Below are 27,669 nucleotides of genomic sequence, written 5' to 3'. Positions count from 1 at the left end.
AATAAGGCGGTCTCCTGCACTGTGCCCCACTGCACAGCCCTTTAGGTATTTGTCATTACTGAATTATAATACAAATGCTGCAAATTGTACTAAACAGAAACAAGATTCTTGCTTAAAAATTTTAGATGCCAATATCTTTGGACTGCTGCCAACATTCTAAACTCAGGCTTTACTCGTGTTTCCACTGAAAATTAGTTGCACATTGTAGCTTGGTTCTCTGGGTTGATTGACACTGATGCTTTGTCTCTCGAAATATCTCGACCTAATGAATATATGGAGTAGCTGTAGGCTGCAGGTGAGTGCTGCTTCAGCACACAGGACGTATGAGTAGCAGCCTTTTTTCCCATATTCCCCATCGAGATTGGCCAAAAGTCGTTTTTGAGTCTCAAATTCTACGATTAGAGTAGTTTGACAAATACTTTATTTAGATATTGCCGACTTGGGAAGTGAATGCAAATTATCCTGTAGCTGATATTCATGGTGTGACAGAGTAATTCAAACCCCGGCTCTGGCGACTCGCCTGGGGTCAAAAATGCCACTAGGCGTCGTGGTTTTTATTTTTTCTTAGTGGCGCCACTCTCACGACGTCTAGAAAATGGGGAGGCTGCTTTATTTTCATCACTACTACTGTCGTTCTTCAATGGCGCTGTCACACTTCTGTCTTAATTATGGCGTCTTTCCATTTAAATTATAAACAAAAGTTGAATCTGTACACGATGAACGGACACTTAAGACTTGTCGTTTTTGCTGAGTCCAAATCCACGAAAGTCTTACAAAGATTATGTAGAAATTGATTTTGTTTTTCAGAGTTTTTATATTTGCTTTGCAAAGGGCCCGGTAGTTGATGAAAGCAGGATTAGTTTTAAACAGCCTATAATTCACTATATGTTCTTCGCTTCGATCCAAACACCTTTAAACTATAGAATAGCGCAAATTTATCAGGCAGTTAATGCTCAAAGTTTAACGTGCAAGTTGTGATTCATTTACAGCCCTTTCATCCAATAAAAACAATAATAGAAATACCAAAGTGTTTCTTGCCATTGCCTGTATTTATACATATAAAATAATTTAAACATTTCATGACTCTATTAACGGATTCTAATCGACATCCATGTATGTGTTTACTGGTTTTTGATTGTTTTCACTTAATCTCCAAAACCAAATATTTCTGTGAATTTTGATATTAGAAACAAAGATTTAATCAAAGGAAAAACAATAAAATGTATCCCGTTAGGCCCATAAGCAGCTCGTGTCTGGCATCACTCACCTTTCTATTCTATTGGACTGAGAAGTTACCTGTGCTGCACGCGTGCTGCATGAGGCCACGTGATTGGCTGCTGAGACTTGGGGCGTGCGACATTCACCTCTTGTACATAATTACCAATCAAACCAGTGTTTCTGCCGACCTTTACGTGAACAAGCCGATTTCCTTTCGGAGCGAGAGTCTGGCAGACAAGAAGAAACAACTTTCGATACGGGAGGTAGTATGAACGGTTTAGTTTTGACGCTCCTTGAACGAGTACCGTGCACCATGGACTCCAACAGCAGAAGTTTCCAGCCCTGGAGAGATTACATGGGATTGTCGGACACCATCAAAGAAATCCTAGGCCATAATAGCGCCGTTGAGTCTTCATTCCCAGCCCCCGAGTGTGATGACCTGTGTAAGACTCTAGTGTCTGTGCACATTAACGCAGGTTGCCAAAATGAACTCGGCGCAGATTTTGCGCCAGATCTCCCTTGTAAATCGTCACCCTCGGGCTCTTCGGCTCATCAGCACTTAGCTTGTGGTTTGTCGCATACACCAGACTTCGTTCGTGCATCTTTGCCAAATGTGGGGGATTTTAAAGGAAACCCAAGATCGATAGGTTTCAGTGGACCTAAGGATCCAAAGAAAACTATTCGTTTGAAAACCCATCGGCCGCCGCCGTTACCTCTATCATCTGAGCGCATGTCTTGCAGTTTCTGCAAGCACAATGGAGAGTCCGAGTTGGTGTACGCATCCCACTGGTTGAAGAACCCAGCAGGAGAAATTTTATGCCCGTATCTGCGGCAGTACGTGTGTCCCCTGTGTGGAGCCACGGGGTCCAAAGCTCACACCAAACGCTTCTGCCCCAAGGTGGACAGCGCGTATAGCTCCGTGTATGCGAAGTCCAGACGCTGAGCAACAGGTGGCGGCTAACAAAGACGCAGCAAAGAAGTCGGAATCTTGTGTGAACGTGTTTATTGCACGAGTTTGTTTTTGCTTGTTTTTTTTTTTTTTATATTATTATTATTTATATTGGGGTTTTATTTGCATGTTTTGGCACGTTTGCTGTGACGCTTTCTACAAGGCTGAATGTTTTTTGGGTTTGTTTTTTCTAGCTGGTCTGTTGGTCGGCCTAGCCTACATTTTACCAGCGTCTGTTTGGTTTTTGTACTTTGAAGAACAACAACTTGATATTATGTTTCAGGGGGAACATTTCAAAAGAAAATGTGTTTGTTTTACAAATTTTTAAACCTGGCCAAATGATCTCCAATTTCATGTCCTGCAATGCATTTAAGGGTTGCTTCGAGGAAGGAACATAAAAACAAATGCAGTCTTTAAGTAATAACTCCACAGCATGGAAACATCATGTAAGCGTTTTACATTTTTAAAATGAGTGACTTGTTCCTGTTCTGAGGTGACTAAATACCCTTTCCAGGTATGTTTTATTTCAAATATTGTGCATGTGGCCCCTCTGAAAATGGCATTTAAACTCTTCTGCATTTGTGAAAAACAACCCTTTGTCTATGACTATTTTGTATGCTGTTATAAATGTCTAAGTTAACAGTCTGTTTTTGTCATCACTCAATTCTTTAAAAACTTTTTTTGTCTTTCGACTTATCCTGTTAGTTCAGGTTCGCCACAGCGGATCATTTTGTTGATTTGGCAAAGGGCTTGGGACCGGCACTGCTCGGGTGGGGATGGGCTGTTGGGCGTTCAGTGACTTGCCCTGGGACACTTCGACATGTGGTCGTGAAGAGCCCGAACCTCCGAACATATGGTCTGTAGGCGGCCACTCTAGCAACTGAGCCTCTGCCGCACCTCTCAATTCTTTGAAACTATTGGGACAAATTTTAAGAGCTGGTAGATGAAGCCACAACACGCAGTTAATAGTTGCATAACACTAACATTACTGACTTGACAATGACAGCATTTATTTTCAGAAGATGAACAACTTTTTGGTATTTGGGATGAACTAGAACAAAAATCCTTGGAACTAAACTCCAATTATACTAAAAGAGTGATTATCCAGTTGTATTGGAATATTTAAACAGTTGTACATCAGCACAAGTGCCTTGGGTAATAACAAAGCCTTCCAGCAACACAAAGCTCAGGCTCATGGTGGCAAAATCCTTTTGGAGCTCCTTGAGGTTTTACTGCCACGACGCAGGTTCACCAGTTCCCTATGTGTCGCCATGACCTTTCGACTAGAAAAAAAATATCATGGGTAAATTCTGATTAAAAGATGTGTTTATACGGAACAGAGTTAAATTACAGTGTCAGCTGTTTGGGACTTTATACTGACAGCTAACAGCATATTACAAATTTAAATACTTAAGTGAAATATAAACCTTCAATGTACTTGTAACTTTATGAGAAAAAAACGCCTAATTGTCCAATTACTTTTGAACCCCTAGAACTGGAGGGGCAATAAAAGCTATTTTATTTCCCACACAGTTTCAGCATATAAGGTATTACATATTTTGACCCCCCCCCCCAAATTTAACATTAACAACCTAAATGTAAAGTACATCTTTAGTTTTTTATTTCAAATTCATCCAGGCACTCCAAATAGATATGGACCTAACTGGAGAGTGGGAAAAAACCCAAAATGATTATCAATAATAGAATAGGTTATGCCCAAATTTTCATATTTCTGCACTGTCAGAGGTAGAGCCAAGATTCATTCATCCAAATGTATAAATACCCTCTTCTTGTGCTGAACTCTTTAATTCTGACCCCTCAGAACATTTTGACAATATTTTAGCGACTACTACATCCACATATTCCTGCATTAGACTTCAGTTCTTCAGATATAGTTGCTTCACTTCGGATTAGAAGCTAAAATTCTCAGCAGGACCTCTATCCTTCACACCAATGTTTTAAACTGTATGGCTTGACCAGACAAGAGGAAGTGTCCCTCAGGTAGCCTTGGTAGAAGGTGCCAATCAGTCTACAGCTCACAGAGCTGACCTCCCTCCAGCCAATAAGAGTGCAGAGGTGTGTGTGAAGTGGATGAAACTGACCAATAGTAGTGGAAGTAAAAAGTTCAACTCTGAGAGAAGAGACAAACAGCTGGGTTCAGAGCAAGGTCAGAGAAAACAGCTCAGCAAAAGGGCCACTGAGTTACTAACTTTAGAGAGGAGAGCTCTCTGATGAGCCCACGGATCCGGTCTGTGGCATCTTCATGACAGTGTGAGGAACTACAATCTTCTTCCTCCTTCTTCATCACTTCTTCCTCACTGGATAGAACAATGTTAAAAGTTGGGGGGAATTTTAAAAAAAGTGTATATATGTCTTAGAAATCCTAGCAAAATTGTTTGTGTTTAAAGCTATTTTATAGTTTTTATGTTTAAAACTATTATCTTCTTGAGTTAAAGAAAGAAAAGGAACATTTTTATTTCATAGTATGTTAATCTGATGGTCAAATATTGACCGTCCTTGTTTATGCATCAGAAAAGTTGTGAAATAACGCTAATATGGGCATTTCCAAGCTTTAAATGAGCTAAACCCTGAGTGTGTTTACACAGGCTGTTTCTACAAAGACCTCCTAGCCTTCCAAACCCCCTCTCAATCTCAGGGCTCTTGTAGAATTTAACCTCTTGCTTCCTTACATCATAACCACGGAGTTCATCTGCGAGTCCGATACATAATCTGAGTTTCCAGATCCAAACGGGTCAGTGGTTACTCTAGTTTGAGTGTGCTCAGTGTTCACAGCTGAAGAACCGGCAGCAAGTTCAAAACCAGGCTCACACTGTGACAAGAAAAATAACGGTAAAGTTATAAAAAGTACACATTTAAATATCAACAGTGGTGCTAGAAAATTTAACACAACTCCTAAAAGTAGATATAAATAAAAAAGACAAAAACAAAAAGGGACGAAAACATGTATCCTTTCATTTACTAAGAAAAATTATCCATTCTTATGTGATAATTATTTTACATTACAATGGCTTGAAAAAAGATTTGAGTGTGGGAGAGTGTTTTAGAATTAGACTCTGTTGTGGAAGAATTAGCCAAGTCTAATCTTGACAACGCAAGTTCGCAAAAGTGCATCATGACTAGAATAAACAAGATTTCTGAAGACCTTACAAGAAGAGTTGTTCATTCTCCAAAGCTGAAAAGGGTTATGAAAGATATCTAAAGAGAATAGTTTTCACCAGTGTCTGCAGTTGCAAGAAAAATAGTGCCACTGTTTGCAGTTTCCTGGTTTTCAGCATAAATTACACAAGAAATGTGAACCAAAGTCACAAATATCAACAAACACTAAGAGCATTAGATTAGAAACAGTCATGATCTTTCGTGTCTTTTATTGAAAACACACCCATTAAACACACAAAGTGATGGGAAAACAGATAACACTAGGCTTCTGATGACACAGAATGTCATCTGGAGTCAGGTGTTTGCAAATCAATTAAACAAGAATGGAGAGCATGTCTTGCAAAAAAAAGATTTTCGAAAACCTACAATCATGAGTTGTTGGGTAAGAGCAATCTCAGAGTAACCTCAAAAACTTTAGATATGTATCAGTCAACGGGTGGACGTATATAAACAGACACAGTTGGATGTGGTAAAAGTTAACCTTAAAGTAAAAGCTAAAGACTTCAAGGAGTTTTTGGAGTTGGTTAACATCTGTGTTCATAAGTTAACCATATGAAAAACATTAAAAACGCATAGTATTCTTTGCAGGACACCATGGAGAAAAAACAAAACATGGGAATGAATTTATGAATTTCCCAAGTTTACAAAGTTATCCTACAGGATAATGTCGGGGTGGCTGTCCACAAGCTGAACCTCAAAAGTTAAGTGATGTAGCTGGACAATTACCCAAGACACTGAAGTAAGTCTACTATAGAATGGGACACACGTGCTATAGAGATGCTTTTCTAATTGTTTTTACCACAATCACTTTGTATGTTGAACACAGACAGACTGTTTATGTTTTAAAGCTTAGAGATATTGTTTGTTGATATTTGAAAAAAATCTTGTCATTTTTTGAGTCATATTTATGCACATTTTAAAGGATTCGTAAACTTTGTAAACCAGTGTATTAATTAGATTTCAGTTAGCAACAGCTCCAACTTCATTAGTCGCAGGATTCTGCTTTAAAAGTTGATTGATTAAATCACTAAATAAAGTGGTAAATATCTGATATCTATTAGTTTATTCAATGTTACTTATAAGTCTAGTTCACTCTTTAGCTTTATATAATTTGTGTGTAGTGCATTTGTATTGGTATTTTGCCAATTTGTTCCGTCCAACCACTTACGCTGTTTTTCCTCTCATGGTCACAATCAGTCACTGCAGCCTCACAGAGCTCCACAGAGCCACAGCACAATCCCACTGGCCTGGTGTCTGCAGAGTAGACACCTGCTTCATCTTTATTACCAGCATCACTTACCATCTTTTCTTTTCTCTCAACTCTTGCCCTGATCACACTGTGCACCTGGAGAGGGGAAGACTGACTTGCATCCTTCTTATTCTCAGCCAGTTTGTTCTGAGATGGATTAATAGGAAAAGGGTTGAAAGGACAACAATTAACATCCAGAGCACCATCACTGTCATCTTTTGGGCTTTCTGCATCTCTGTTCATAATTTCTGCTGAACTTCCCTTAAATTCCTGGTGCTCTAGATTGCCCAACTGCTCCTCCACTTTCCCCTCTGCAGGTGGATCTGACTTTGGTTCATCAGTTTTTTCTAGACCAATCTCTGTGCTTCTTTCAGCCTCCCAGCTCTTTCCTCCTGAGCAGATTGGATAGCACAAAGTAGTGGTCCCATTTTGGATAGCGACAGTGACAGAGACTTCAGTACCTGTCCTGTGTGTTGACAAACAATATTAAGTAACCAATTACTGTTATAATTTATATTTAAAATATATAATTACTGGAATATATTTTACTGTATGGCTGTATTTCACTGTAGGTAATTTCACTTTAAATCTTTTTTTACTGAAGCAGTCAATTTTACCAGACAACAAGTCACACATGTCATTGATCCACCATGAGCCTCTAAAAATAAACGTTACAAGGTCTGTGAAATCAGTCTGATTTGAATGTTTAGACCATTTATATGTAACAGTACCTATCTAAAAAGATTATTGTAAGATATTCAACAGGTATTTTGGAAAGATCACTACATGATCCTCACCTGTTATCCGCTTCACAGTGACTGGACTGAAGTTTCATCTCGGCTTCACTCTGCTCTGTGACACTACCTATTGGGAAGGATAATGGTGAGGATGGCAAAGGTGGTGGAGATAAAATATCTTTCTGAGCCACAAGATCAGCTTTGTAATTACAAATCTCCAGCTTGGCGATCTCTGCTTCATCTTGCCCAATTTCACGCTTTTGTGTCTGTAAAAAAGGACTCCGCTCCTTCTCTGTCAGACCACTCATACCCATCCTTCGCTTCTTTTCGGTAGGTGGCCCTGCTGCTAAGTCTTTTGTGACTTCTCTAACATCATCCATAAACGTAGTGGATTCTTCTTGGCTGGTTTTAGCATTTCTCTCCAAATTACAGTGAGAGTTTGGATTTGCTCCCAGTTGTTCCTCCATATCAGCTTCAAAGGATCCCCTCCCTATATCAGAGGTTAGTAGTTGGTATTGATCAGTGTGTGTTTGACATGGGGGACTATTTATGTCTTGTGGAGTTATTTCCTCATTTCCCGTCTTGTTGGTGTAATTTTCCGGATTTATCGCACATCTCTGCAGCTGGAAATAATTTTTTGGGTGGATGACAGTAGTTGGCTCTTGTTGTTCGGCAGCTTTAACATTTTCTTCTGCATGTTTTTTTTCTGTTGAGAAATCTTGCTTGGTAAGATAGGACAGCTCTGCTGCCTGATCCTGCTGATTTCTAATTGTAGCACATTCCTGCAGATGGGAATGGAAGAAATGTATTGATGGGATGACAACTGCTATATTTTTCCTTTATTGTCCTCAAATGTAAAAAGCCATAGGACCTGTCAACAATTGCACTTGATAAAACACGTGTTGTCTTAAAACATCTAAATTACCCGTGAAGTCAGGAGAGTAAGCTGAATTTCCTGCGTCAGGGAAAGTTCATTACTTGGGCATTTTCTCTTCCTTGACCGGAGTGATCGAAATTCAGGTAGAGCAACACCTTCTGGAAACAGAGGGTTCAACTGAATTAATAATAAAAAAAAAACCTTAAATTGGACTTTTAATACAGAACTCAAGCAGTATGCAGTATAAACTGAAATTATAAATTAATAAGATATTCCAAAACCGAAGTCTTAGTCGTTAGTTATAATTAATCATTGAACCAGCCCAAGAAGAACATCTTTCTTACCACTAGAGTCGATCTTCGCTTTCCCTTTGGACATGTCCTCGAAATGGAATTAACTTAATTAAAGACATTGCAGTTAAAAATTTAACTATGAGCTAGCATAAATATTTTCAGAATATTTTTTCACAACACTAAATGGGTTAATTAGCTAGCTAACATCGATGAATTTACACTCAACTTATCGTTACCCTTATGTAGGCAAAATAAAGTTACACCTATAACCTGTGGCTGAGGTCAATATGACTAATTTGTGCCAAAAAAAACTTATACCAGTTGACTGGCAACGTTACACAGAGACAAACTCGATATATATATAATTTCTCCATTATATTTGAGCTACTAACCTCCCCACCACAGTTGATTTCAGAGCCTTAACGTTACGTCAAAGTTTACGTCAGTAGTGGGCGTGTTTCGTCAGCCGTAAAGCGCGTTGAGCGTTGCCATTGGAGACGCAAAGTAGGAAGTAAATTCCACATCTTACCGTTCTTGTTTTGACAGCTCCAACTAAACGCTAATATATATCAGTCTCTACTATTTATTGTTATCTGCCTCTTTATAGTCTTGTTTCTGAGCAGTGCTCCACTCAAAAGACCAATCCGACTTAGTTAGATAGAACATTGCGCTTCGTGAAACTGACCAGGTAAACTACCTGCCTGCACGTACATGAATTCTATGTTGATTTACCATTAGCTGTTAGCTAGAGGAAGCTAACGACACATAACACTTATAAGAATTTAAATTAAGCTAAAATACAAAGTGACTCCCACTAAGGTCGGTGCTAACTTTATTCTGGACATAATTGAATATTGTCAGTTAACTACTTGCGCGTCCCCTGTCTAATTTTTTCTGCTTTGTTTAATTTATCTATCTTTAACTTTTAGATAGTAAAAAGTCCATGAGTCGCAGTCGAAACCCCCCACCCCGGGGCCAAGGGGCAGCTCGGGCCAAACAGGTACGAGATGGGTAAATGATATTAGCTGTCGCACTATGTCCGCATAGGCTGTGATTCAGCAGCTCACTTTCCCTTTTTGTTTTGTTTTGCTTTTCGTGCGTCAGATGGGGCTGCTTCTTGACCTGTCCCCTGGGATGGATGATGAAGGAAATGATGAAGCTCTGGAAGCAGAACTGCTTAATCTGGTGGGTGAAGGAGGAGGGAGATCACAAGGGAAGAAAGGAAATGGAAGAGGTGAGTAGTCACTAATTTCAGTCCTAGTGTAAACTGAATTTTCTCATATGCATATGTTAGTACTCAAAATCTGCTACATCATCTTGGTGTATTTTTACACATTCAGCTCCTGTTCCCATGGTTGAAATTGAGCGAATGGCAGCTCTCTGTATGAAGGACCTAGATGATGAAGAAATGGGCGAGGAAGATTTGGATGATGAAGATCTGCTGGTAACACACCCATATCTTTGTTATCCTTGTAAGAGCTGAGGCAATTAGTCAATTATTTGATCAATGTTGGTCCCTGGATTTCCAATGTGAGCATTTATTGCTTTTCATGAATATTTGTTTATCTCTTCATTTTGGCTTATTGGTCAGGCTTAAAAGAAGATTATGAGGTATCAAGATGACTTAAAAATGTAATTTTGGATTCTGATAAAGTGTCATAACACTACTTTGGCAAATTCCTGAAAGAAAAAAAGAATAAGAACATAGCACATTAATTGATAATAAATATTGTTAGTTGAAGCCCTCTAATCTACTAACTACAGTGCTAAGCTTAGCTGTTGAATTTCTTTAAATGACTGTCTCTCCTTATATAGGCAGAACTTAATGAGGTTTTGGAGGATGATGAAGAACAAACTCCTGCCCCCACCCCTCCTGTCATCACACCTCCTGCTCCTAAAGTGAGTGTCACTTCCCAGTCCGCTTTACCTGCTGCTTCCACTGGTGCAAGTGGATTGGAGTCTCGCCTTCTGGAGCGCATTGAAATGTATAAGACCGCCATTTCCAATGCCAAAGCTGCAGGGGAGACCAGCAAAGTTCGACGATATGACCGTGGGTTGAAGGTAAAGCAAAAAAGACAAACCTCTCATACAATTAGTACAACCCCAATTTCAAAAAAGTTGGAAAGATTGGTAAAACCTAAATAATAACAGAATGTAATAATTTGCAAATCTCATCAAAACATATTTTATTCACAATAGAACATAAACAACATATTAGATGTTGAAACTGAGAAATTCTAACATTTCATGGAAAATATTAGCTCATTTTGAATTTGATGGCAGTAACACATCTAAAAAAAAGTTGGAAGTTGTTTACTATTGTGTAGCATCCCCTCTTCTTTTAACAACTGTCTGTAAATGTCTAGGAAGTGAGGAGACCAGAGGACTGTTCTCCTATTCTAGCTGCTCAACAGTCGTGGGAATTTATTGCAGGATTTTTTAATGATGCGCCAAATGTTTTCTATTGGTGAAAGGTCTTGACTCCAGACAGGCCAGTTCAGCACCCAGACTCTTCTCCTGCAAAGCCAGGCTGTTGCTATGATTCAGTATGTGGTTTAGTATTGTCTTGCTAAAATATGCAAGGCCTTCTCTGATAGAGACTTTGTCTGGATGGGAGTATATGTTGCTCTAAAACCTCTATGTACTTTTCACCGTTGATGGTGCCTTTCCAGATGTGCGATAATGTGCGGGGTCCATTAGTGCATAGACACTAATTAGTCACAAATTAGTGCATAGACACTAATGCACCCGATACTATCAGAGGTGCAAGCTTTTGAACTTGTCTCCTGATAACAAGCTGGATGGTCCCTTTCCTATGCAGAACAAGGTGTCCATGGTTACTGAAAAGAATTTCAAATTTTGATTAATCTGAACAGAACAGTTTTCCATTTTTCCTTAGACAATTTTAAATGAGCTTTGCCCCAGACTGTGGCGTTTGTGGATCATGTTCACATATGGGTTCTTCTTTGCATGGTACAGCTTAAACTTATATTTGTGGATTGCACAGCTAACACTGTTCACAGACAGTGATTTCTGGAAGTGTTCCGGAGCCCATGCAGTGATGTCCACTAGAGAATCACGTCTGTTTTTTAGGCATTGCTGCCTGAGGGATCAAGGATCAGAGATTCTTCCTGATTCTCTGAATCTTTTGGTGATATTATATACTGTAGATACTGGGATCTTCAAAGTCTTCGCAATTTTATGTTGAGGAACATTTTTCTAAAATTGCTTTACAATTGTTAGATGCAATTTTTCGCACATTGGTGAACCTCTGCCCATCTTTACATTTGAGAGGCTCTGCCTCTCTGAATTGCTCATCTTATACCCAGTCATGTTACTGACCTGTTGCCAATTAACCTAATTAATTGTCAAATACTCCTTCATTTGTTTTATATTTGTGCCAATTACTTTTCCAGCCTTTTGTTGCCCCTCTTCCAAATTTTTTGAGATGTGTTGCTGCCATCATATTCAAAATTAGCTACTCTTTTCCATGACATGGTAAAATGTCTCAGTTTTAACATCTGATATATGGTTTATGTTCTATTGTGAATAAAATATGGTGTGATGAGATTTGTAAACCATTGCATTCTGTTTGTATTTACGTTTTACGTTTTGGAGTTGGGCTTGTTTTAAAAATTCTAAATGTGCTTCATTTTTAAATTAATTGTAGAATATACATACATTTAACATTTTCCATATTTGTTGTCCACAAAATTGAAAATCTTCTTGTCTTTTTTAACCTTAGACCTTACAGTCCATGTTAACATCTGCAAAGAAAGGCAAGCCAGTCAATGAAGATGAAATACCGCCTCCTGTTGCTCTCGGCGGAAATGAGTCTCAGTCTGTCAGGGAACAAAAACTACCAGAGACAGTGCTGACGCCCTCCGTTGTCACCAGTCAAAAACCTCTGAAGGAGGTTGCACCAACACCCCCTAATACAAAGCCACTGCACTTGACCCCTCCCCAAAAGCCTGCTGCTGCCATTAGTCCAGAAACCCCTGCGATCTCTCCCCTCACCCCAATTCAGCCTGACACGCAGCACTCAGGTAAATACACGCATGATGACATGCATGTCTGTTATGTCTGTGTAAAGACAAGTGTGTGGTAAAAGTTGTCTAGTCTGAGGAACACCATAAATTCATCTTGTCTAAAAAATAAAGGTCATCAGCTAATAATTCACAGTAAAAGTAATCATCATCATTGTAGCCATTCTAGCTGAAAAATATTTCTGAAATGATTTGTTCATTAATGAGTTATTTGAATGATTGTCCCTTTTTGATATTTTTTATTTGGTGGCGTATATTTTATGTCTCTTCCAGAAAATACTCTTTAAAATTGATTAGTGTGTTTCTATCCAGCACTTTTGTGCTTCACACTTTTTTTTCAGTAAACACATCTCTTTCTTGTTGTTGCTGTTTGAGAATAGTTTACTTTTCTTCACTGAACAATATCACTGATCAAATAGCAATTTTTAAAAGTTTTTTCAACTTCGGTCATTAGCAAGAGATATATTTTTATTTGCTACTATAATAATAATGACTTCAAAAGATGATTGACAACCATCAATTTGGTCGTCAAAAATAACAGTCACCACATAATAAACACTCATCTGTTACAGCTCAGCCAAACAGGCACATGCAAATACAAACAGTCACTGCTACATGTCATTGATCCTCCAGAGCTTTTAAGCCAGCTGGTTTTTTGTTTTTACCTATTTTTTGTCTTTACTCCTGTTAGTGTTTAAACAAGCAGTTCTGTCCAGAAGGCAAGAGTATAAGATGGCTGCCATAAATGCCAAACAGAGTGGCAACATTGACCAGGCCAAACAGCACTATCTCACTGCCAAGGTAACGCCACAATGTTGGTTTTATCACTTGGATAAATCGTTTTGTGAAAATGTGTATTTGTGTATAAGGCTTTTATTGGGAAAGAGTCCATTTTTGTCCTTTTTGCAGAAGCTGGACGTGTTGGTGGAGGCCCTAGACAGGGACGAACCAGTAGACCTGAGCTCACTACCTCCTCCTCCTGGTGAGTATAACAACTTTTTCTGAAGTTTTCGGCTTTAGTTTCCACTAAACCAGATTAGCTATGCATCTTATGCACTGATTGTTCTTATATATTGAAATTAGAAGACATGTGCTCATTTGGACATACGCTAAAACGTTTGCTTTAACTAAACTGCTTGATAGTCACCACACTCCTGTTCTTTTCTCTGTTCTTTTCTCATTTATACCAAAAAAACTATATAATGTCCCTTACATTCATACTGGGTAATGTAAAAAATATGAATATGGCTACATATCAATTTTATGCAATCTTTTCTCTGCATCCTCTTCTCTCACACCAACTAACTTCATGTCCTCCCTCACTACATCCATAAATCTCCTCTTTGGTCTTCCTCTAGACCTCCTGCCTGGCAGCTCCAACCTCAGCATCCTTCTACCGATATATTCACAGTTTCTCCTCTGAACATGTCCAAACCACCTCAATCTGGCCTCTCTGACTTTATCTCCAAAACATCTAACATGAGCTGTCCCTCTGATGTCTTCATTCCTGATCCTGTCCAACCTCAACATCTTAAGCTCTGCTACCTGCAGCTCTGCCTCCTGTCTTTTCTTCAGTGCCACTGTCTCTAAGCTGTACAGTGTTTCTGGTCTCACCACTGTCTTAAACCTCTTTCCTTTCATTCTTGCTGATACTCTTTTGTATCAGCAAGAATGTTGAAAGTCTTGCACCTTCTTTACATCGGCTTCGTGTAACTTAGCCGTTGGGTTCCTCTCATTCACACATGTATTCTGTGCTGCTGTGGCTAATCTTCATTCCTCTGCTTTTCAGAGCAGACCTCCACCTCTCTAGATTTTTCTCCATCTGCTCCCTGCTCTTACCACAGATCACAATATTATCTGCAAACATCTTAGTTCATGGAGATTCCTGTCTAACCTTATCTGTCACAATGCAAACTTCCTCATACAATACCACAGCTCCTCTCTCGGCACCCTGTCATATGTTTTCTTTAAATCTCCGAAGACAGAATACAACTCGCCATGACCTTCTCTGTACTTTTCCATCAGCATCCTCAAAGCAAATACTGCATCTGTTGAACTGATCAGAGGCACATTCTTATGCTTGGAAAGACTGTCTCACTGTATTTTGTATCATGTAAATTAATTACAAATTCATTTAAAATTTGAAAGTTCTTAAGTGTCAGTTAGATTAATATAACAGCTATTTGGCTTTTGTCATGTTTCTTTTTGATTTTGTGTGTGAGTGAGACTGGCTGTGTTGTATTCTGTATCTTAATTTCTTCTGCTTATGGGATTGAATAATTGAAATAATAACAACAACCTCTGTCCACTCTTGTGATGTCTGCTCATGTGTAGGGGCCATAATAGCAGAACATTGTGCACCCCCTCTTCCAAAGTCTTCCTCTAAACCCGTCGCCCCTGCTGCACTTGCGCCTGCGCCTGCGCCTGTGCCTGTGCCTGCACCTGCACCTGCACCTGCCCCAGTGTCCACTGCTGGTAAGAGACCAGTCCTAATCTGTTCTGAGTAGTTATTTGCAAGTGAACAAATGTGAAATGCATTCAATTTTACAATAATATTTGCGTGTGTGTGTGTGTGTGTGTGTTTGCAAACGCATACTTTGCAAAGATCTTCCTGCCCCAAGCAGCTTGGCTGAAGCCCTGCAGCAGAGGATGGACATTTACAAATCAGCAGCAGAGGGAGCCAAGAGCAAAGGAGATGATCGTAAGGCTCGCATGCACCAGCGCATTATGAAGGTACACACCATGTGGTTAAAAGATGCAGCTGGTATTAAAAAAGAAATAATGTACAGTGCATCTTTACAACTGGAGATTAACCAAATAAGGCATAAATACAGATACATTTAAAAATACAGCTATTTGTGACACATTTTACATTTCTGGCTCTGTGCTGTTGGTTGGTAATGTTTTCGTCTTATTTCCCTAAATACCTTGTGTGATTCACTTTATTTTGACTAGAAATACCCTGAGTAGTCTTGACTGTAACTACTGCTGTTGCTCATTTCACGTACAAAAATACCCTGCGGTAATGTCTGTGTTGTTCTCACAGATAGTTGAAAGGCACTGTGCAAAAAATAGCAAACCTCCAGATTTAGTTAATTTTTCAGAGCCGGGGTGAATGGATGGACATGGATACAAGTAAAAGACAAAAAATAGTTTTGGGCATTGTGTGTGTGTGTGTGTGTGTGTGTGTATGTAAGTAAATCCTATCGCAGAAAGCATTTTGATTGACCATCTCCTGTTTTCTTAATAGCAATACCAGGATGCCATCAGAGCTCACAAAGCTGGACACCATGTCAACTTGTCTGAGTTACCTGTGCCACCAGGTAACTGGATCCCAGTGATTTTCTGCATTTACTTATAGGATCCACTGTAAAGTTAATTTATGAGTGTGTTGCTTTTCTAGGCTGTCCACCACTTCAGGGCTCAGAGGGAGTCCAACAGAACTTTATAGTTGTCCTAGAAACAGCTATGAAAATAGCAAATCAGGATGAAGATGCAGAAGATGAAGATGAGGATGGACCAACAGAGGCTGCCAAGGTAATAAAGCATAAAGGCACTACCAAATGGTCATATTGTTAATGTGCAGCCAAACATTTTTAATTGCCTGTCAACCAACCTTGGAAATGCTTTATTTTGTGCCATATCACTTCTGTGGTAGATGATTCAGTGACAGTACTCCTTTAGGTCCTGCAGCACCTGCCTTTTGCATGTTTATGCTTCTTATCAAGTATATTAATGTATCAATTTAAAGATGCAGTGTGAAAGATTTAGAGGGACCTATTAGCAGACATGGAATATAGAATTTAAAATTATATTTTTATTAGTTTCTAATTATTTAAAAATATGAATGGTTGAGGGGTTTTTTTTAGCTTAGAATGAACCTTTTATATCTGCATTCTCAAGTTTCGGGGCTGCCATGTTAAGCTGCCTTGTTTTTACAGTGAACTAAAGCATTGTCACATATAAGTAGCAACTATATACATACATCATATTAATTCTGTTCAGTGGCCAGAAAGAATTTTATTTACTGGGAAATTTAAAGAAAAAAAATGTTTCACTAGGTGTCTATGTCAAAAACATAAATACACCTAGACTGACAAATCAATGGCAACAACATCCAATCAGTTTGGCTATTTAATCAACAGAAACAATAAAGTTAAGCAAAATAAACAGCAAGGAGGTAAAATGCAGAAATACAGTGTTCATGTTAGGAAGTAATAAACCATTAATGAGTTTCTCTTCTGCTTGCTTGCTGTACATGTGTTTGCTAATCATGAAATTAAGTGTAGCAATAATTACACCTTACATCTAAAATAAGCCACGGCTGGCAACACATTTATAACTACAATGTTAATTTAGACCTTACAGCACCCTATGCCCTGTGATTGTTACTGGCACTGGGTTAGAAATATAAGTTATTGTGCTTTGAGATCAACTTTCGATGCTTAATGGTTCTGTGCATTTTAGCATACTGCTGATCACAGAAAAATTGAATGCTCAAACTGGCTGCTGACACACTCTCTGAGAGAGTTTGAATATAAATGGTGATGATTTGGTATTATAGCTACTGTCCATAGAAGGGAGTGTCCAGCCAAGATTGCTTCAAAGGAACAATGCAAAATGCTCAATGAGGTTAAAAAAAAAACAGCATAACAGCTAAAGACTTGGAGAATTCATTAGAGTTGGTTTAACATCTCTGTTTATTAGACCACCATACACAAAATCTTTGAGAAGCATGGTTTACATAGCAGGACAGCATGAAGAAAGCAATTGCTCCTGAAAAACAACATTGTAGAACATGTGAAGTTTGCTAAAGAAGCGTTGAAAGATAAAACAAAGGTAGAAATGTTTGGGAAGAACACACAAATGAGAACCGTGCGCAACATGAGAGGATTATCCCAACAGTGCAGTGTGGTGTGGGGAGCATCATGATATGGGGCAACTTTGCTGGTTCTTGACTTGGACCTGCTTGCCATTGTGGATGGGAAAATGAATTTCTATGTTTATCAAGTTGTACAAAAGGATAATGTCAGATTGGCTGTTCACTAACTGAAGCTCAGAAGAAGCTGGGCGATGGTTCTGGACAATGATCCTAGACATCAATGTAAACCTATTAAAGGCTTTAGAGACACAAAATCTACCTTTTTGAAGGGACCCATGAAATCCCAGACTGCAGCCCAATAGAGGTTCTGTAAAATGACCTTAAGTGAGGCATTCAGCCCAGACATTTTAAAAATATGGCTGAGCTGAAGCAGTTCTGTAAAAAAGAATGGTTCAACATTCCTCCTGATTGTTGTGCAGGTCTAGTCCACAGCTGCAGAAAACACTTGCTTCCAAGATTATTGCTACCAAAAGTAGTTTAACTAGTTCTTGAAACAATGATACTTTTTCCACTATCACTCTGTATGTTTTTACCCTAAACATGTATTTGCCTTCTCTACAGGCTACAGTTCGTCCACCCATTCAAAAAGCAAAGTCTCCAGCTCCTCAGCCCCCTGGAGGCTCCTCTGCTCTGAAACTGGGACTTAAAGGTATATTTTCAATGTGGATTTGTGTGCGGGTATGCATATATGCAACTACATACAAAATGTGTTTGACTGTTACACAAGGCAGAGTTTCACTTCTTTTTCTCTTAATTACCTCTGTAGCCCAGCAGCAAGTGGATTTCCTGTTGCTAAGGCGACAGGCATTTTTGCGTGCAGCACTGCGGTCCAAACAGATGAAGGTAAACTTTAGACTGTCTGTCTTTTGTTTCTTTGTGTATTGTTTTGCTACCCTAATCGTATCTTTGTTACCATGGCTTGCTGTGGTTTAAATGATGTTCCGGCTGCTGTTTTGTTGTTTATAGGACATGACAGGAGCAGCAAATCACCTCAGAAATGCCAAGGGACTGGACCCTATGATCACCGCTGCCAAGTCTGGCCTACCTGTTGATATCACCAAGGTTATGAATATACTCTCATGAGCAAATTCTTAGCAGCTTAGCATTCTTAGGCAGTTCTTACAAGCAATGGCATGGCCAAAGTGATGTATTTCATTTTTTATCCCCCCCAAAAATATTTTCTTTAATTGGCTGGCCGACTTTTCAGCCCACAGTATCACATTGCTTTGAGCAAATGCAGGACTGCATGTAGGGGGTTGCCTGGGGCACAAAATGCCAGTGGGTGCGCCACACAAAAGTTAAAATTTTAAATACGTTTTTGTGGATGCAAGACATCTAACTTCATTTAGTGAACATCAGTAGTTGCATGTCATTGATACTATCCTCAGCATGCTGCTGTCTCCTGACATCTACATGACACTGTGCCAGGATGCACCTCTGTCTGCTTCAGCTTCACAACGTTTGTGCAGTCAAAGTTTAGTCTTGAAGATCGTGACTTCCAGGCACTGTCTCACTGTGCGACAAACAAGGATGTAGCTCCTTTTCCTTAACTGATATCTGTGGTCACAAAGCAGCTCGATGGATATGTGTGTCTCCAATGTGTGTGAGAGAAGGACAGGATGCAATTATGCATTGGCCCAGCACCCTTAACGTAGTTATTTAGCTACAGTAGATGTATTAACCTAAACCCCTGCATATAAGACAATACAGGCAAGTGTGTGTGTGATGTGTGATTAAAATGGTATCGCAGTAACATGTGAATTTGAGGTGTGTTAACACAGCATGTGACACCAATAGACAACGGAAGGGAGGATAGATGGGGTGATATTGAAACACCTTTGTGCTCATTGTCATCTCGCCTCCTTTATGTGTGTGTGTGTGTTTGTTGGTGAGAGAGAGAGAGAGAAAGAGTGAGTTTATCTGCATATTTTCATTCGCCCTTTTCCCATATGACTTTCTTTCATTTTACCTCAGTTTTATTTAACATCATTGCTTCATATAACCCACCACAGTGTAATTACCATGGATATTATGCTTGTGCCTCTGTTAGTTTGCCTTCTTGTCAGTCTACAAAATGTAACACAACCTTAGGAACATAATTTCTAGTGGACAGATATGCAGATTGGAAGTAAACAAGAAGTTGATTAGATTTTAGTGCATGTTCGATCTGAGGTTCTCAAACCTGTGTTCTAACTGATTAAATGCATTTTTGTAGGGTAAAAGATCCATTCTTCTTTTAATTAAAGACATGTTTATCTGGCTAAAAAACAAATTGGAGATGGGTGTCGTCCAAGTGACAATCTTGTTTTATGTTTTTCTATGAAATTCTTTAAAAATATAACGTTTTTTTCCACACACTTATCTTTGTTCCTGACAGATTCCCAACTTTCCTGTAGGTGAGGATGACTATTCCTTGGGTCGCTCCCGTACGTCTCCTCTCTCCCCTCGTTCCAGTGAGCAGTACCAGGGCCTGATGGATCTTTTACGAAAGCAGCACGAGGTCTGGAAACGCACATTTATTACAGATGTGTACCTCCTAAATCTCACTGTGCATCAGTGGACAGTACTGAGACTGATGTTGATAAAATATAATCGCCTAAGTTATAATAATGGAATGTGTCTTTATAGAATGTCATATTTTTTGTTTTGAAGCTTTGCCTATTCACAAATTTCAAATCACTTTTGTTATCATGTGTTCTGACTCACAACGTCTTCTTTTGTTCGACAGAAATGTCTGGGCTACTCAAAACAATATACACAAATGGGCAATGTGGCTGAAGCTCTTAAGTAAGAAACATTTCCTTTTTGTAAATAGTATGAATTTAATATTATACACAGAAAGCTAAATTCTCTAAATTGTAATTAAATATTTGGGTATTATTTTACATGAATTATTGAATTCATAAATTATTGAATTCAGCCTTTTGATTTAATTTTTAAACAATGGTTAATGCTTTTGTGAGTTCTTTTTATTAGGCTGCTAGTAAAAGCATCACAACTTCGAGATCAGTTGGTTACTTGAAAAATAATACATTTATGCATGAAATTACAACTGCCGTCATTATTTGTTTGAGCCTTCAAATTGCTAACCCTGAGCAACAATCAAAACAGCTTTTCCTGACTTTAAAAGTTGCAAACTGTAATTTTTAGCTACTCAACCATATTAACCACCATACAGTTGTTATGTATGTTGTCACTGTGGCAACACACAGACTGTGATTTTAGTGTTTACTGTATTATTTGTTTGTTCTAAAAAGCAGCTCATAATACATACAGTGTAACTTGAATGCCACACTGCATTTCTTGCATGTTTTCTTCTCAGGTTTTTTAAATACTCATTTTGGCATTTTTCTGGGATCTGCAGTGCTTCTGTCTTTGAACAATGTTGTCATTGCCCGGTAACAGAAAACGTTTTTGTTTTGTTTTTTTGTTATCTGAATTTCCACAGATGAAAGAATACAGATGAGCAAGCTCATTGTGTTCACTGTGTAGGCAGAATTGTGAAATAACCCTTTGCCACGGAGTCTTACACAAGAATTTGTGTGTAAGGTCCATCTCTGTCTCTCTCCAGGTCTGAGAAGTTAGTTGAGGAATGTATGGAGAACATTGAGTTACTGAAGAAAGCCCATGCCAAGGGTCAGCCGGTGCCTAAGTGCCGCACAGAGGAGAGAACCCTCAACTCTGTCAAGTCAGCAACAAATTCATACAATATATTTAAATTTTAACAGATTCAATCATTTTTACAATGTGTCCTCTTTAAATGATATGTGTTCTCAAGGACAGCCAAATTAAAATCATAATTGCCATGCTACACAAAGCTACAAAGCTTTGGAGATGATGATGTCAGTCAGTCAGCCAGTGAGTCAGTTTGTTCTTCAATTTGATCCTAATTGCATTAGGCACCACCTTTTGGCTTTTAGTAAAATACCTTGAAAACTACGGGGATGGATTGCCACGAAATTTAATAAAGGCACCATCAGCTCAAAAATAGTCTTTGTCCAATAGCACTCAAAGCACAGCTGTGCCTAAAAATAACCTGGCAGAGCCTCTACCATGGCCATAGACTTTTATTTATAACAGCAAAATTATGAAACTGGTCTCAGCTGTCCATCTGGTGTTGACATTTCTGAAACAGTTTTACACAACACAGCAGTCATTAGTTGCATGGGTCATCACAACTCTAGATTTATAGGATTATTCATGGAATTGTTAATTAACTGAACATATGATATGTGTATATATGTATTGTATTACTGTAAATATTCTTAATGCTGCACATGCATTTGTTTAATTGGGATTTGTTTAAGTCAAGAGAATTGCTTTCTCTTTCTGGGTATAGTGGCAGATGAGTCAGAGTGACTCACTGTGACTCACCCTGGCTCCACTCCAGTATCATACCAGGCAAACAGCCAGGTGACTGTGGCAGTGACTCACTCAACTGTCACAGTTGGCTCTTGGCTCATGAGGCTGAGTGGTTGCTGTTTTTCACTCATGATGCTTGATCTGAATGGCCATGACTACTGTTTTTTCTGCAGGACCTACTCCAACCTCACACCTAATGACCTGATACTGTACATCAACAGAGGCATCAATCTGCCAGCCCCAGGTAGGAATGCCTGCTTCTTTGAAATAACCAGGCAGTGATGTGTCAAATGTATTGTGTATTTACCCTTATCACCCTGCCTTCAGGTGTCTCGCCTAACGATTTAGATGCGAGTGTGAAGTTTGAATTTCCCTTTCCCAGTGCGGTAAGAATCTTATGGATGATTAAGAAGGTTGTGGATGCTCTGTTTATATGCAGATGTAGTTTTGAGAACTTCATTTTTGTTTGTGTGTAGGAGGAGCCTCAGAGGGACAAAACCAGCACAGTGAAGGGCACAAACAGTCCAGAGTTTAAAGAGCAGTTCAAGCTCAACATCAATCGTTCCCACCGAGGATTTAAACGAGTTGTTCAATCAAAAGGCATCAAGTTTGAAATCATCCACAAGGGGTAAAATCTAACTGCACTGGAGCAATGTAGACATAAGCCTCTCTGTTTACTTGCATGATTTATGCTGCCAAAGTCATGTCATTTTTATATTTGTCAGTAAAATTCTTGTGTGTGTGTGTGTGTTAACAGAGGACTGTTTAAGACAGATAAAGTAGTGGGCACTGCTCAGCTGAAGCTAGAAGCTCTAGAAAACCACTGTGAGTTTAGAGAGATCATAGAGGTAAGTGTTAGTAACAGTTAAACAAAAATGCATCCACAAACAAGATCTATAACAGTTTGTGTGTTCTGTAGGTGATGGATGGACGTAAAGCCACAGGAGGAAAGTTAGAGGTGAGGGTAAAGATCAGAGAACCTTTGTCAGGAGTGGAGGTCCAGCCAGTGACAGAGAAGTGGCTGGTTCTTGAGCCTGTGACCTCATTTTCTCCACCCGAGAAACAAAAGGTAAGTAGAGTTTTCTGTTGGCTTGACCAACATGGTAGGGGGAAGCAGTGGCAGAGAAAAGCCCTGTCTTTTGTGCCTGCTTTTTTTTTTTCGGTGGGGGACCAGCGTCTTGTAATTTCTGTAATAGCTTCAATCATGATGATGGAAGTTCAGGTCATGAATGCATTTACTACTTATGTACATTTTTATTCCATCTGAACAGTTGTTTCGTCCTGTTCCTTTTCCGTCCATTTTCCTATGCATTTTAGTTTGCGTGTAAAATTACAGAGTTAGAATACGGTATATTTCTAGAAGAGGAAAATGTTTTTTTTATACTTGGCTGAAAAAAGATGTGACTTTTAATGTCCACTACCGAAACTTTAAACAAAACATAAATGTTATATTTCCGTCATATGTTTATATGGTTTTCCACCATTTGAGGTTTGACTGATATAGTCTTTAGTTATTTCATGTTGTTGTGTTCATCTCTTCTCCCTTAATTGGCCCCATCAGCTATTCTCAATGTGGCCGTCTGTAATATTTTTTGATGGATATAAAAAACAGAAATCTGGTGCTGCTACTTTTCTGGAGCTTCTGTCAAAATCTCTGTTACTTTTAGACACAAATATGACTTGACAGTAGAGTTTTCACCCCACCTTTAGTGCAACCTCTTTTAACACTTTCCTTTAGGCCTGGTTGGACAACACAGCTTAAAATCTCATGTGTTTTGAGCATAACCAGCTCAGAACATGAGCTGCTGCCATAAGTAATATTCTGTCGTTCCGCAGCCCTTACAAGGTCAATAAGTGCTAGAGTAACAAAGGTGTACACCTCTGGCATAAGATATATTGACCGTGTCAGTTCAGTGAAATTTCAGTGTGTGTTTCTTTTATATCAGGCTCCAGCTCCTCGGCCTAAACCCGGGAATGAATCGAGCAGCAGGAACAGTCAGCCCAGCAACTCTTCACCTCAGTACAAGATCCACAGCTTCAGCCTCCTCAACTATGACAAGGAGCGACTGGAGAGAAAGGTATTTTTGTTTCTGGTCTAAGACCATCCACAACATCCCCTCCTACCATGACTTGTAATGGCATGAAGGCATGAAGGTCCTTGTCGGTCACTCCACTCATCTCTCAGATTGCAGAGTACCGAAAGAACCGGCGGGATCCCCCATCTGACCTCATCCATCAACACAGAGAGGTCACACATAGACTGCAGTGGCAGAAAGCACAGCTGGAGCGAGCCTCTCCTGCTCTGCTGACAGGTAACACACACACACACACACAATAAATTATGTACATTACTAACAGCTAAGTTTACTTCTCAGCCTCTCAAGCAAGTTACCCAAATTTCCCCTCACTACATGTGTAGAGTATGAAAATGTGCTGCGACGCTTCGTCCACGGACTATCTGACTCTGTGAAGAAATACTCCAGTGAAGGCAACAGGGTGAGAGCAGGGTCAGAGTAAATTGTTACATGAATGCTCTTGCGTGAAGTTTCATTCTTCTAGCATTTTGTATATTTGTTTTTTTATAGGATGCTGCCAAGGATGCACTGGGGAGGTTGAAGATGGTCGAGATTGAGGTGTCAATTGTTGTTTTCGATTTTCTCTTCATGTATATGTGGAGATCTACAATGCATTAACTTCTTTTCTCTCTTCTTCAGCTGGAATCGCTGACAAGGAAACGCACTGGTTGAAGAAGAGAAGAAGGGAGTGGAAACTTGGCTGCAATACTGTTATAGCATCACTCTTTCTCTTACACACACTCACCCGCATACAGTACAAACACTACAGTCAGTCCTCGACTGATGTCTGTGACAACTGCAGGAAACTTGCGTCGCTTGCCACAATAATGACAAAAACATCCATTACTACAAAGAGACACAGAAATTAAAGCAAGCATTAAAACCTGTTAAAAGAACAAAAAAGATTTCTAACGTGAGGCTTTACAGACCTTACAAACCTATACAGATTTCCATATTTCCTTTGAGAATTATCAATGAAAATATGTTAGAAGGCACTTTATACCTGCTCAGTCATTTACTGTTCATTGATGACCAAAAAGTTAGTATATGCGTGTGTGTGTGTGTGTGTGTGTGTGTGTGTGTGTGTGTGTGTTCTGAAGTGTGTTTAACCGATGGACAGTGTGTGTTTTTCCCCTTTTTTCCAATATTTTATGTGGGTAATGAGCTTAATCTAATCTGTCTGCTCCAGTGTTCCCAGATTACAGTAATCTGCTCCGGTTGGAGTGGTGTGATATGGGAATAAAAAAACGGGGCTTCAGGGTACTGAAGCCTATATCCCATAATGAGGGATTAGTGTTTGTGTCACCAAGGAGACGGCTAGATCAGATGTAGAGTCGCCTTTGGGGCTGTGGAGGTGGGGGTGTTAACAACATGCCCTGAATGTGGTAGAAGCTTAGCCCTGCTAAAGGACTTCATCTTCTTCTTCTTCATCAGCTGTTTCTTCTTTGTTGTCATCTTCATCTTCTGTGTCTTCACACTAATTCCTTCGCATATATTCAGAGATTATTCAGACTCAGTAAGAGGTTGCCCCACTTGGATTTTTAAAAAACTCTTAAACAGCATTAAGTCCATTTTGCTGTCGATTAGAAAATAATTAACAGCTGCTGCCTCAATGCTCTGCTGTTCTTCAGTGATTTTTGTTGTACGTGGTTAAAAAAAAACAAGATTCTCTCCCACTGAGCTCTTAGGCAGCACCACACTAGATTCTGAAAAAGTCTGTTTCCAGGAAGATAGCCCGAAACGTGTCAGTAAGTCTGGGTAATTGTTCATTTCTATTTCTGTTCCCCCATAGACAACGCTGTCATAGACGTCCTCGTTATTCCTCTCTACATTATACCTTCTTGAGGCTAGTTCAAGCGGTTTGGGTAAAACTTTGCAAGAAAACAGGTCACAAATGCAAAAAATTTACAGGTTGTTGGTCACCACAACAACACCATGTTCAAAAGTGTAAAATATATGAATGTGTCACATTGCTGTCACGTATGCTCTCAGGACAGATGTTTCCTTTGTGTTGGACAACTCTAACCTGTCAGCCGATTCTGTTGATCAACGTTCTTGTGTGCAGCCTGAATGTGACTGACCACGTGTTGATGTACTTTACTAATGAGGTCCACTCATAGTTTTGTAGTCACGTGACACAGCAGAAAATTCTGTTTGCGCAGATCCACCTACTGCTTCCTACAGTTAGCAAATAACACTTGTTAAAGTCGACTTGACACAACTCTCCAAGCATAGGAATGATTTTTATGTAATGCCTTCCCCAACGTTTTTTCAGGAGAAGATATATTTTCCCCTAAATATTTTTCCGATGTACAGGCACAAAGGATGTATGACAGATAAAGCTCTGCTTAAAGTAACACAATAACCTTTATATTATTATATATAATTATAGCTGTTTGACTACATGCCGTGCATAATTAACCCATTCAATGCCATTTTACAAATGATGCATTTTATTCTCTTTGCGTGTATTTTTTTTAACTCTTCCAGGCATCCATTGGTTTTCATTTATTTCTGTGTGATATAGAAATCAGGCAGCAGACTTGCTTGACTTGAGCCAAACATTTGGCTCACTAAGTTGTTTAATCCATCATGTCTATAATCCATCAAGTCTGCATTAATGTTTTTCAATAATACATTATGCAGTAGTGCAGTTTAAAAGCAGATTTATTTGAAAGGCTCTGCATCATTGATAAATATTATAATAATGTTACTTTGACAAAAATGAATGCAGACTCGGGGTTACATAAGTGAAACACATTTCAAGGATCTACTAATTGGTTTTTATGCTGTACAGAAATAAATGCAAACAATGTCTGCCTGCAACAGTACAGTCAATAAGGGCTGTAACAATTAGTTTGATTGCAGATTAGTTTGCTATCACATAAAACTAACAATAAAAAAGTAGTGCATATTCACGCTTAAGGAAATTACTAATAATTTTTGCTAAAATTGCTTTGTTAAAAAGTAAAATTTAATGAAACACAGCAGTGTGGTTTGCAAAAACACAAGCGATGATGGAAAATATTTGTGATTTGGTCTAAAACATGCAAATTCCACTGGTTTGGTCATTGTAACAACATATGTGGATCTGAAGTACTAAATGTGGCAGCGTAGCTCTAAAGAAACCTCAGTCAACACTTGAATGTTTCAGCGGCTTTAAAGCATACACACAAACTGCAACTGGGCAGCTCCTTGTTCTTTTAGTCCAAAGATTTAACCTCATTTCAATACACACTCCTGCCACACCACACCACACCACTCCTCCAGTAACCTCATGGCCTCTGCGGCCACCCTGTTGTCATGGCAGCAGGCTCATCAGCATTCATTCTGGTAGTTGAAACGTCAGGACCTGAGCAGAGGGACATATTGTTAAAGTTTGTCCTGCTAGTGACTCCCAGTTGCTTCCCCCAGACACAAGACACACTCCATCATTTTAAATCGTACTCTGTGTCCTCACTATTTAACAAAACACAAACTTCAGTGGATTGTTTATTTATATCACTAATATTTCTGCCTTGATTTGCTGCAGGAAATTTATTCATCTTGGTTTGGGAAAAACTTGTATGACTTTTTTTTTAAAATCTGTGAAGTAATGTAAGAGCAATCAATATAAATGTAATATTTATATACAGAATATACATCACACAATATTTTCTGTCTCTGTTAGTGTAAAGCATGAGGATTTGTGCAGCTCAGAATGGTAATGTAAATATGAAGTCCTGTTATTTTGGGATTTATTACCTTATGTATGAGGTTGGTGTTAACGTGAATTAAAATAGTGAATCAATTGCTTGTGTCTTT

At 39.1% G+C, this 27,669-nt stretch overlaps 3 protein-coding genes across 7 annotated transcripts; 2 read left to right on the top strand and 1 right to left on the bottom strand.

Moving 5' to 3' along the window:
• The first annotated feature begins 1,407 nt into the window (after window positions 1-1,407).
• nanos3 (nanos homolog 3) lies at window positions 1,408-2,783 on the top strand. Its single transcript, XM_067498816.1, has one exon. The coding sequence runs from the start codon at window positions 1,487-1,489 to the stop codon at window positions 2,159-2,161; it is 675 nt and encodes a 224-aa protein (XP_067354917.1). The 5' UTR covers window positions 1,408-1,486; the 3' UTR covers window positions 2,162-2,783.
• Window positions 2,784-2,913: 130 nt separating this feature from the next.
• On the bottom strand, window positions 2,914-8,932 carry si:ch211-286b5.2 (uncharacterized). 3 transcript variants are annotated; one of them, XM_067497978.1, is made up of 8 exons: window positions 8,552-8,883; window positions 8,256-8,365; window positions 7,542-8,112; window positions 7,391-7,457; window positions 6,513-7,059; window positions 4,858-4,997; window positions 4,378-4,485; window positions 2,914-3,450 (listed from the first exon to the last, which is right to left on the bottom strand). In XM_067497978.1, exons 1-8 carry the CDS (start codon window positions 8,583-8,585, stop codon window positions 3,360-3,362), a joined length of 1,668 nt encoding a protein of 555 aa, XP_067354079.1. In that variant the 5' UTR covers window positions 8,586-8,883; the 3' UTR covers window positions 2,914-3,359. The 3 variants fall into 3 exon arrangements, with proteins under 3 accessions (XP_067354079.1, XP_067354078.1, XP_067354080.1); XM_067497977.1 differs by adding an exon at window positions 8,893-8,932 and having other exon boundaries at window positions 2,915-3,450; window positions 7,391-8,112; window positions 8,552-8,604; XM_067497979.1 differs by having other exon boundaries at window positions 2,915-3,450; window positions 6,645-7,059; window positions 7,391-8,112.
• A 79-nt stretch (window positions 8,933-9,011) lies between these two features.
• Window positions 9,012-27,655, top strand: cc2d1a (coiled-coil and C2 domain containing 1A). Of its 3 annotated transcripts, none has more exons than XM_067497976.1 (28): window positions 9,012-9,188; window positions 9,434-9,500; window positions 9,605-9,734; window positions 9,841-9,944; window positions 10,316-10,561; window positions 12,246-12,546; window positions 13,238-13,347; window positions 13,456-13,528; window positions 14,881-15,021; window positions 15,152-15,279; window positions 15,797-15,869; window positions 15,950-16,083; window positions 17,990-18,077; window positions 18,195-18,271; window positions 18,395-18,490; window positions 19,806-19,928; window positions 20,157-20,215; window positions 21,000-21,116; window positions 21,964-22,034; window positions 22,118-22,176; window positions 22,267-22,418; window positions 22,548-22,638; window positions 22,710-22,859; window positions 23,737-23,868; window positions 23,976-24,102; window positions 24,210-24,286; window positions 24,376-24,423; window positions 24,505-27,655. In XM_067497976.1, the coding sequence occupies exons 2-28, from the start codon at window positions 9,444-9,446 to the stop codon at window positions 24,535-24,537; spliced, it is 2,997 nt and encodes a 998-aa protein (XP_067354077.1). In that variant the 5' UTR covers window positions 9,012-9,188; window positions 9,434-9,443; the 3' UTR covers window positions 24,538-27,655. The 3 variants fall into 3 exon arrangements, with proteins under 3 accessions (XP_067354077.1, XP_067354075.1, XP_067354076.1); XM_067497974.1 differs by having other exon boundaries at window positions 9,430-9,500; XM_067497975.1 differs by having other exon boundaries at window positions 9,181-9,319; window positions 9,430-9,500.
• The last annotated feature ends 14 nt before the right edge of the window (window positions 27,656-27,669 follow it).

This window comes from Channa argus, chromosome 3, assembly GCF_033026475.1.
Source record: "Channa argus isolate prfri chromosome 3, Channa argus male v1.0, whole genome shotgun sequence".
NCBI classification, from domain to species: domain Eukaryota; kingdom Metazoa; phylum Chordata; class Actinopteri; order Anabantiformes; family Channidae; genus Channa; species Channa argus.
The sequence above is the reverse complement of the archived record's forward strand: the minus strand, read 5'-3'. Positions and strand labels throughout refer to the sequence as shown.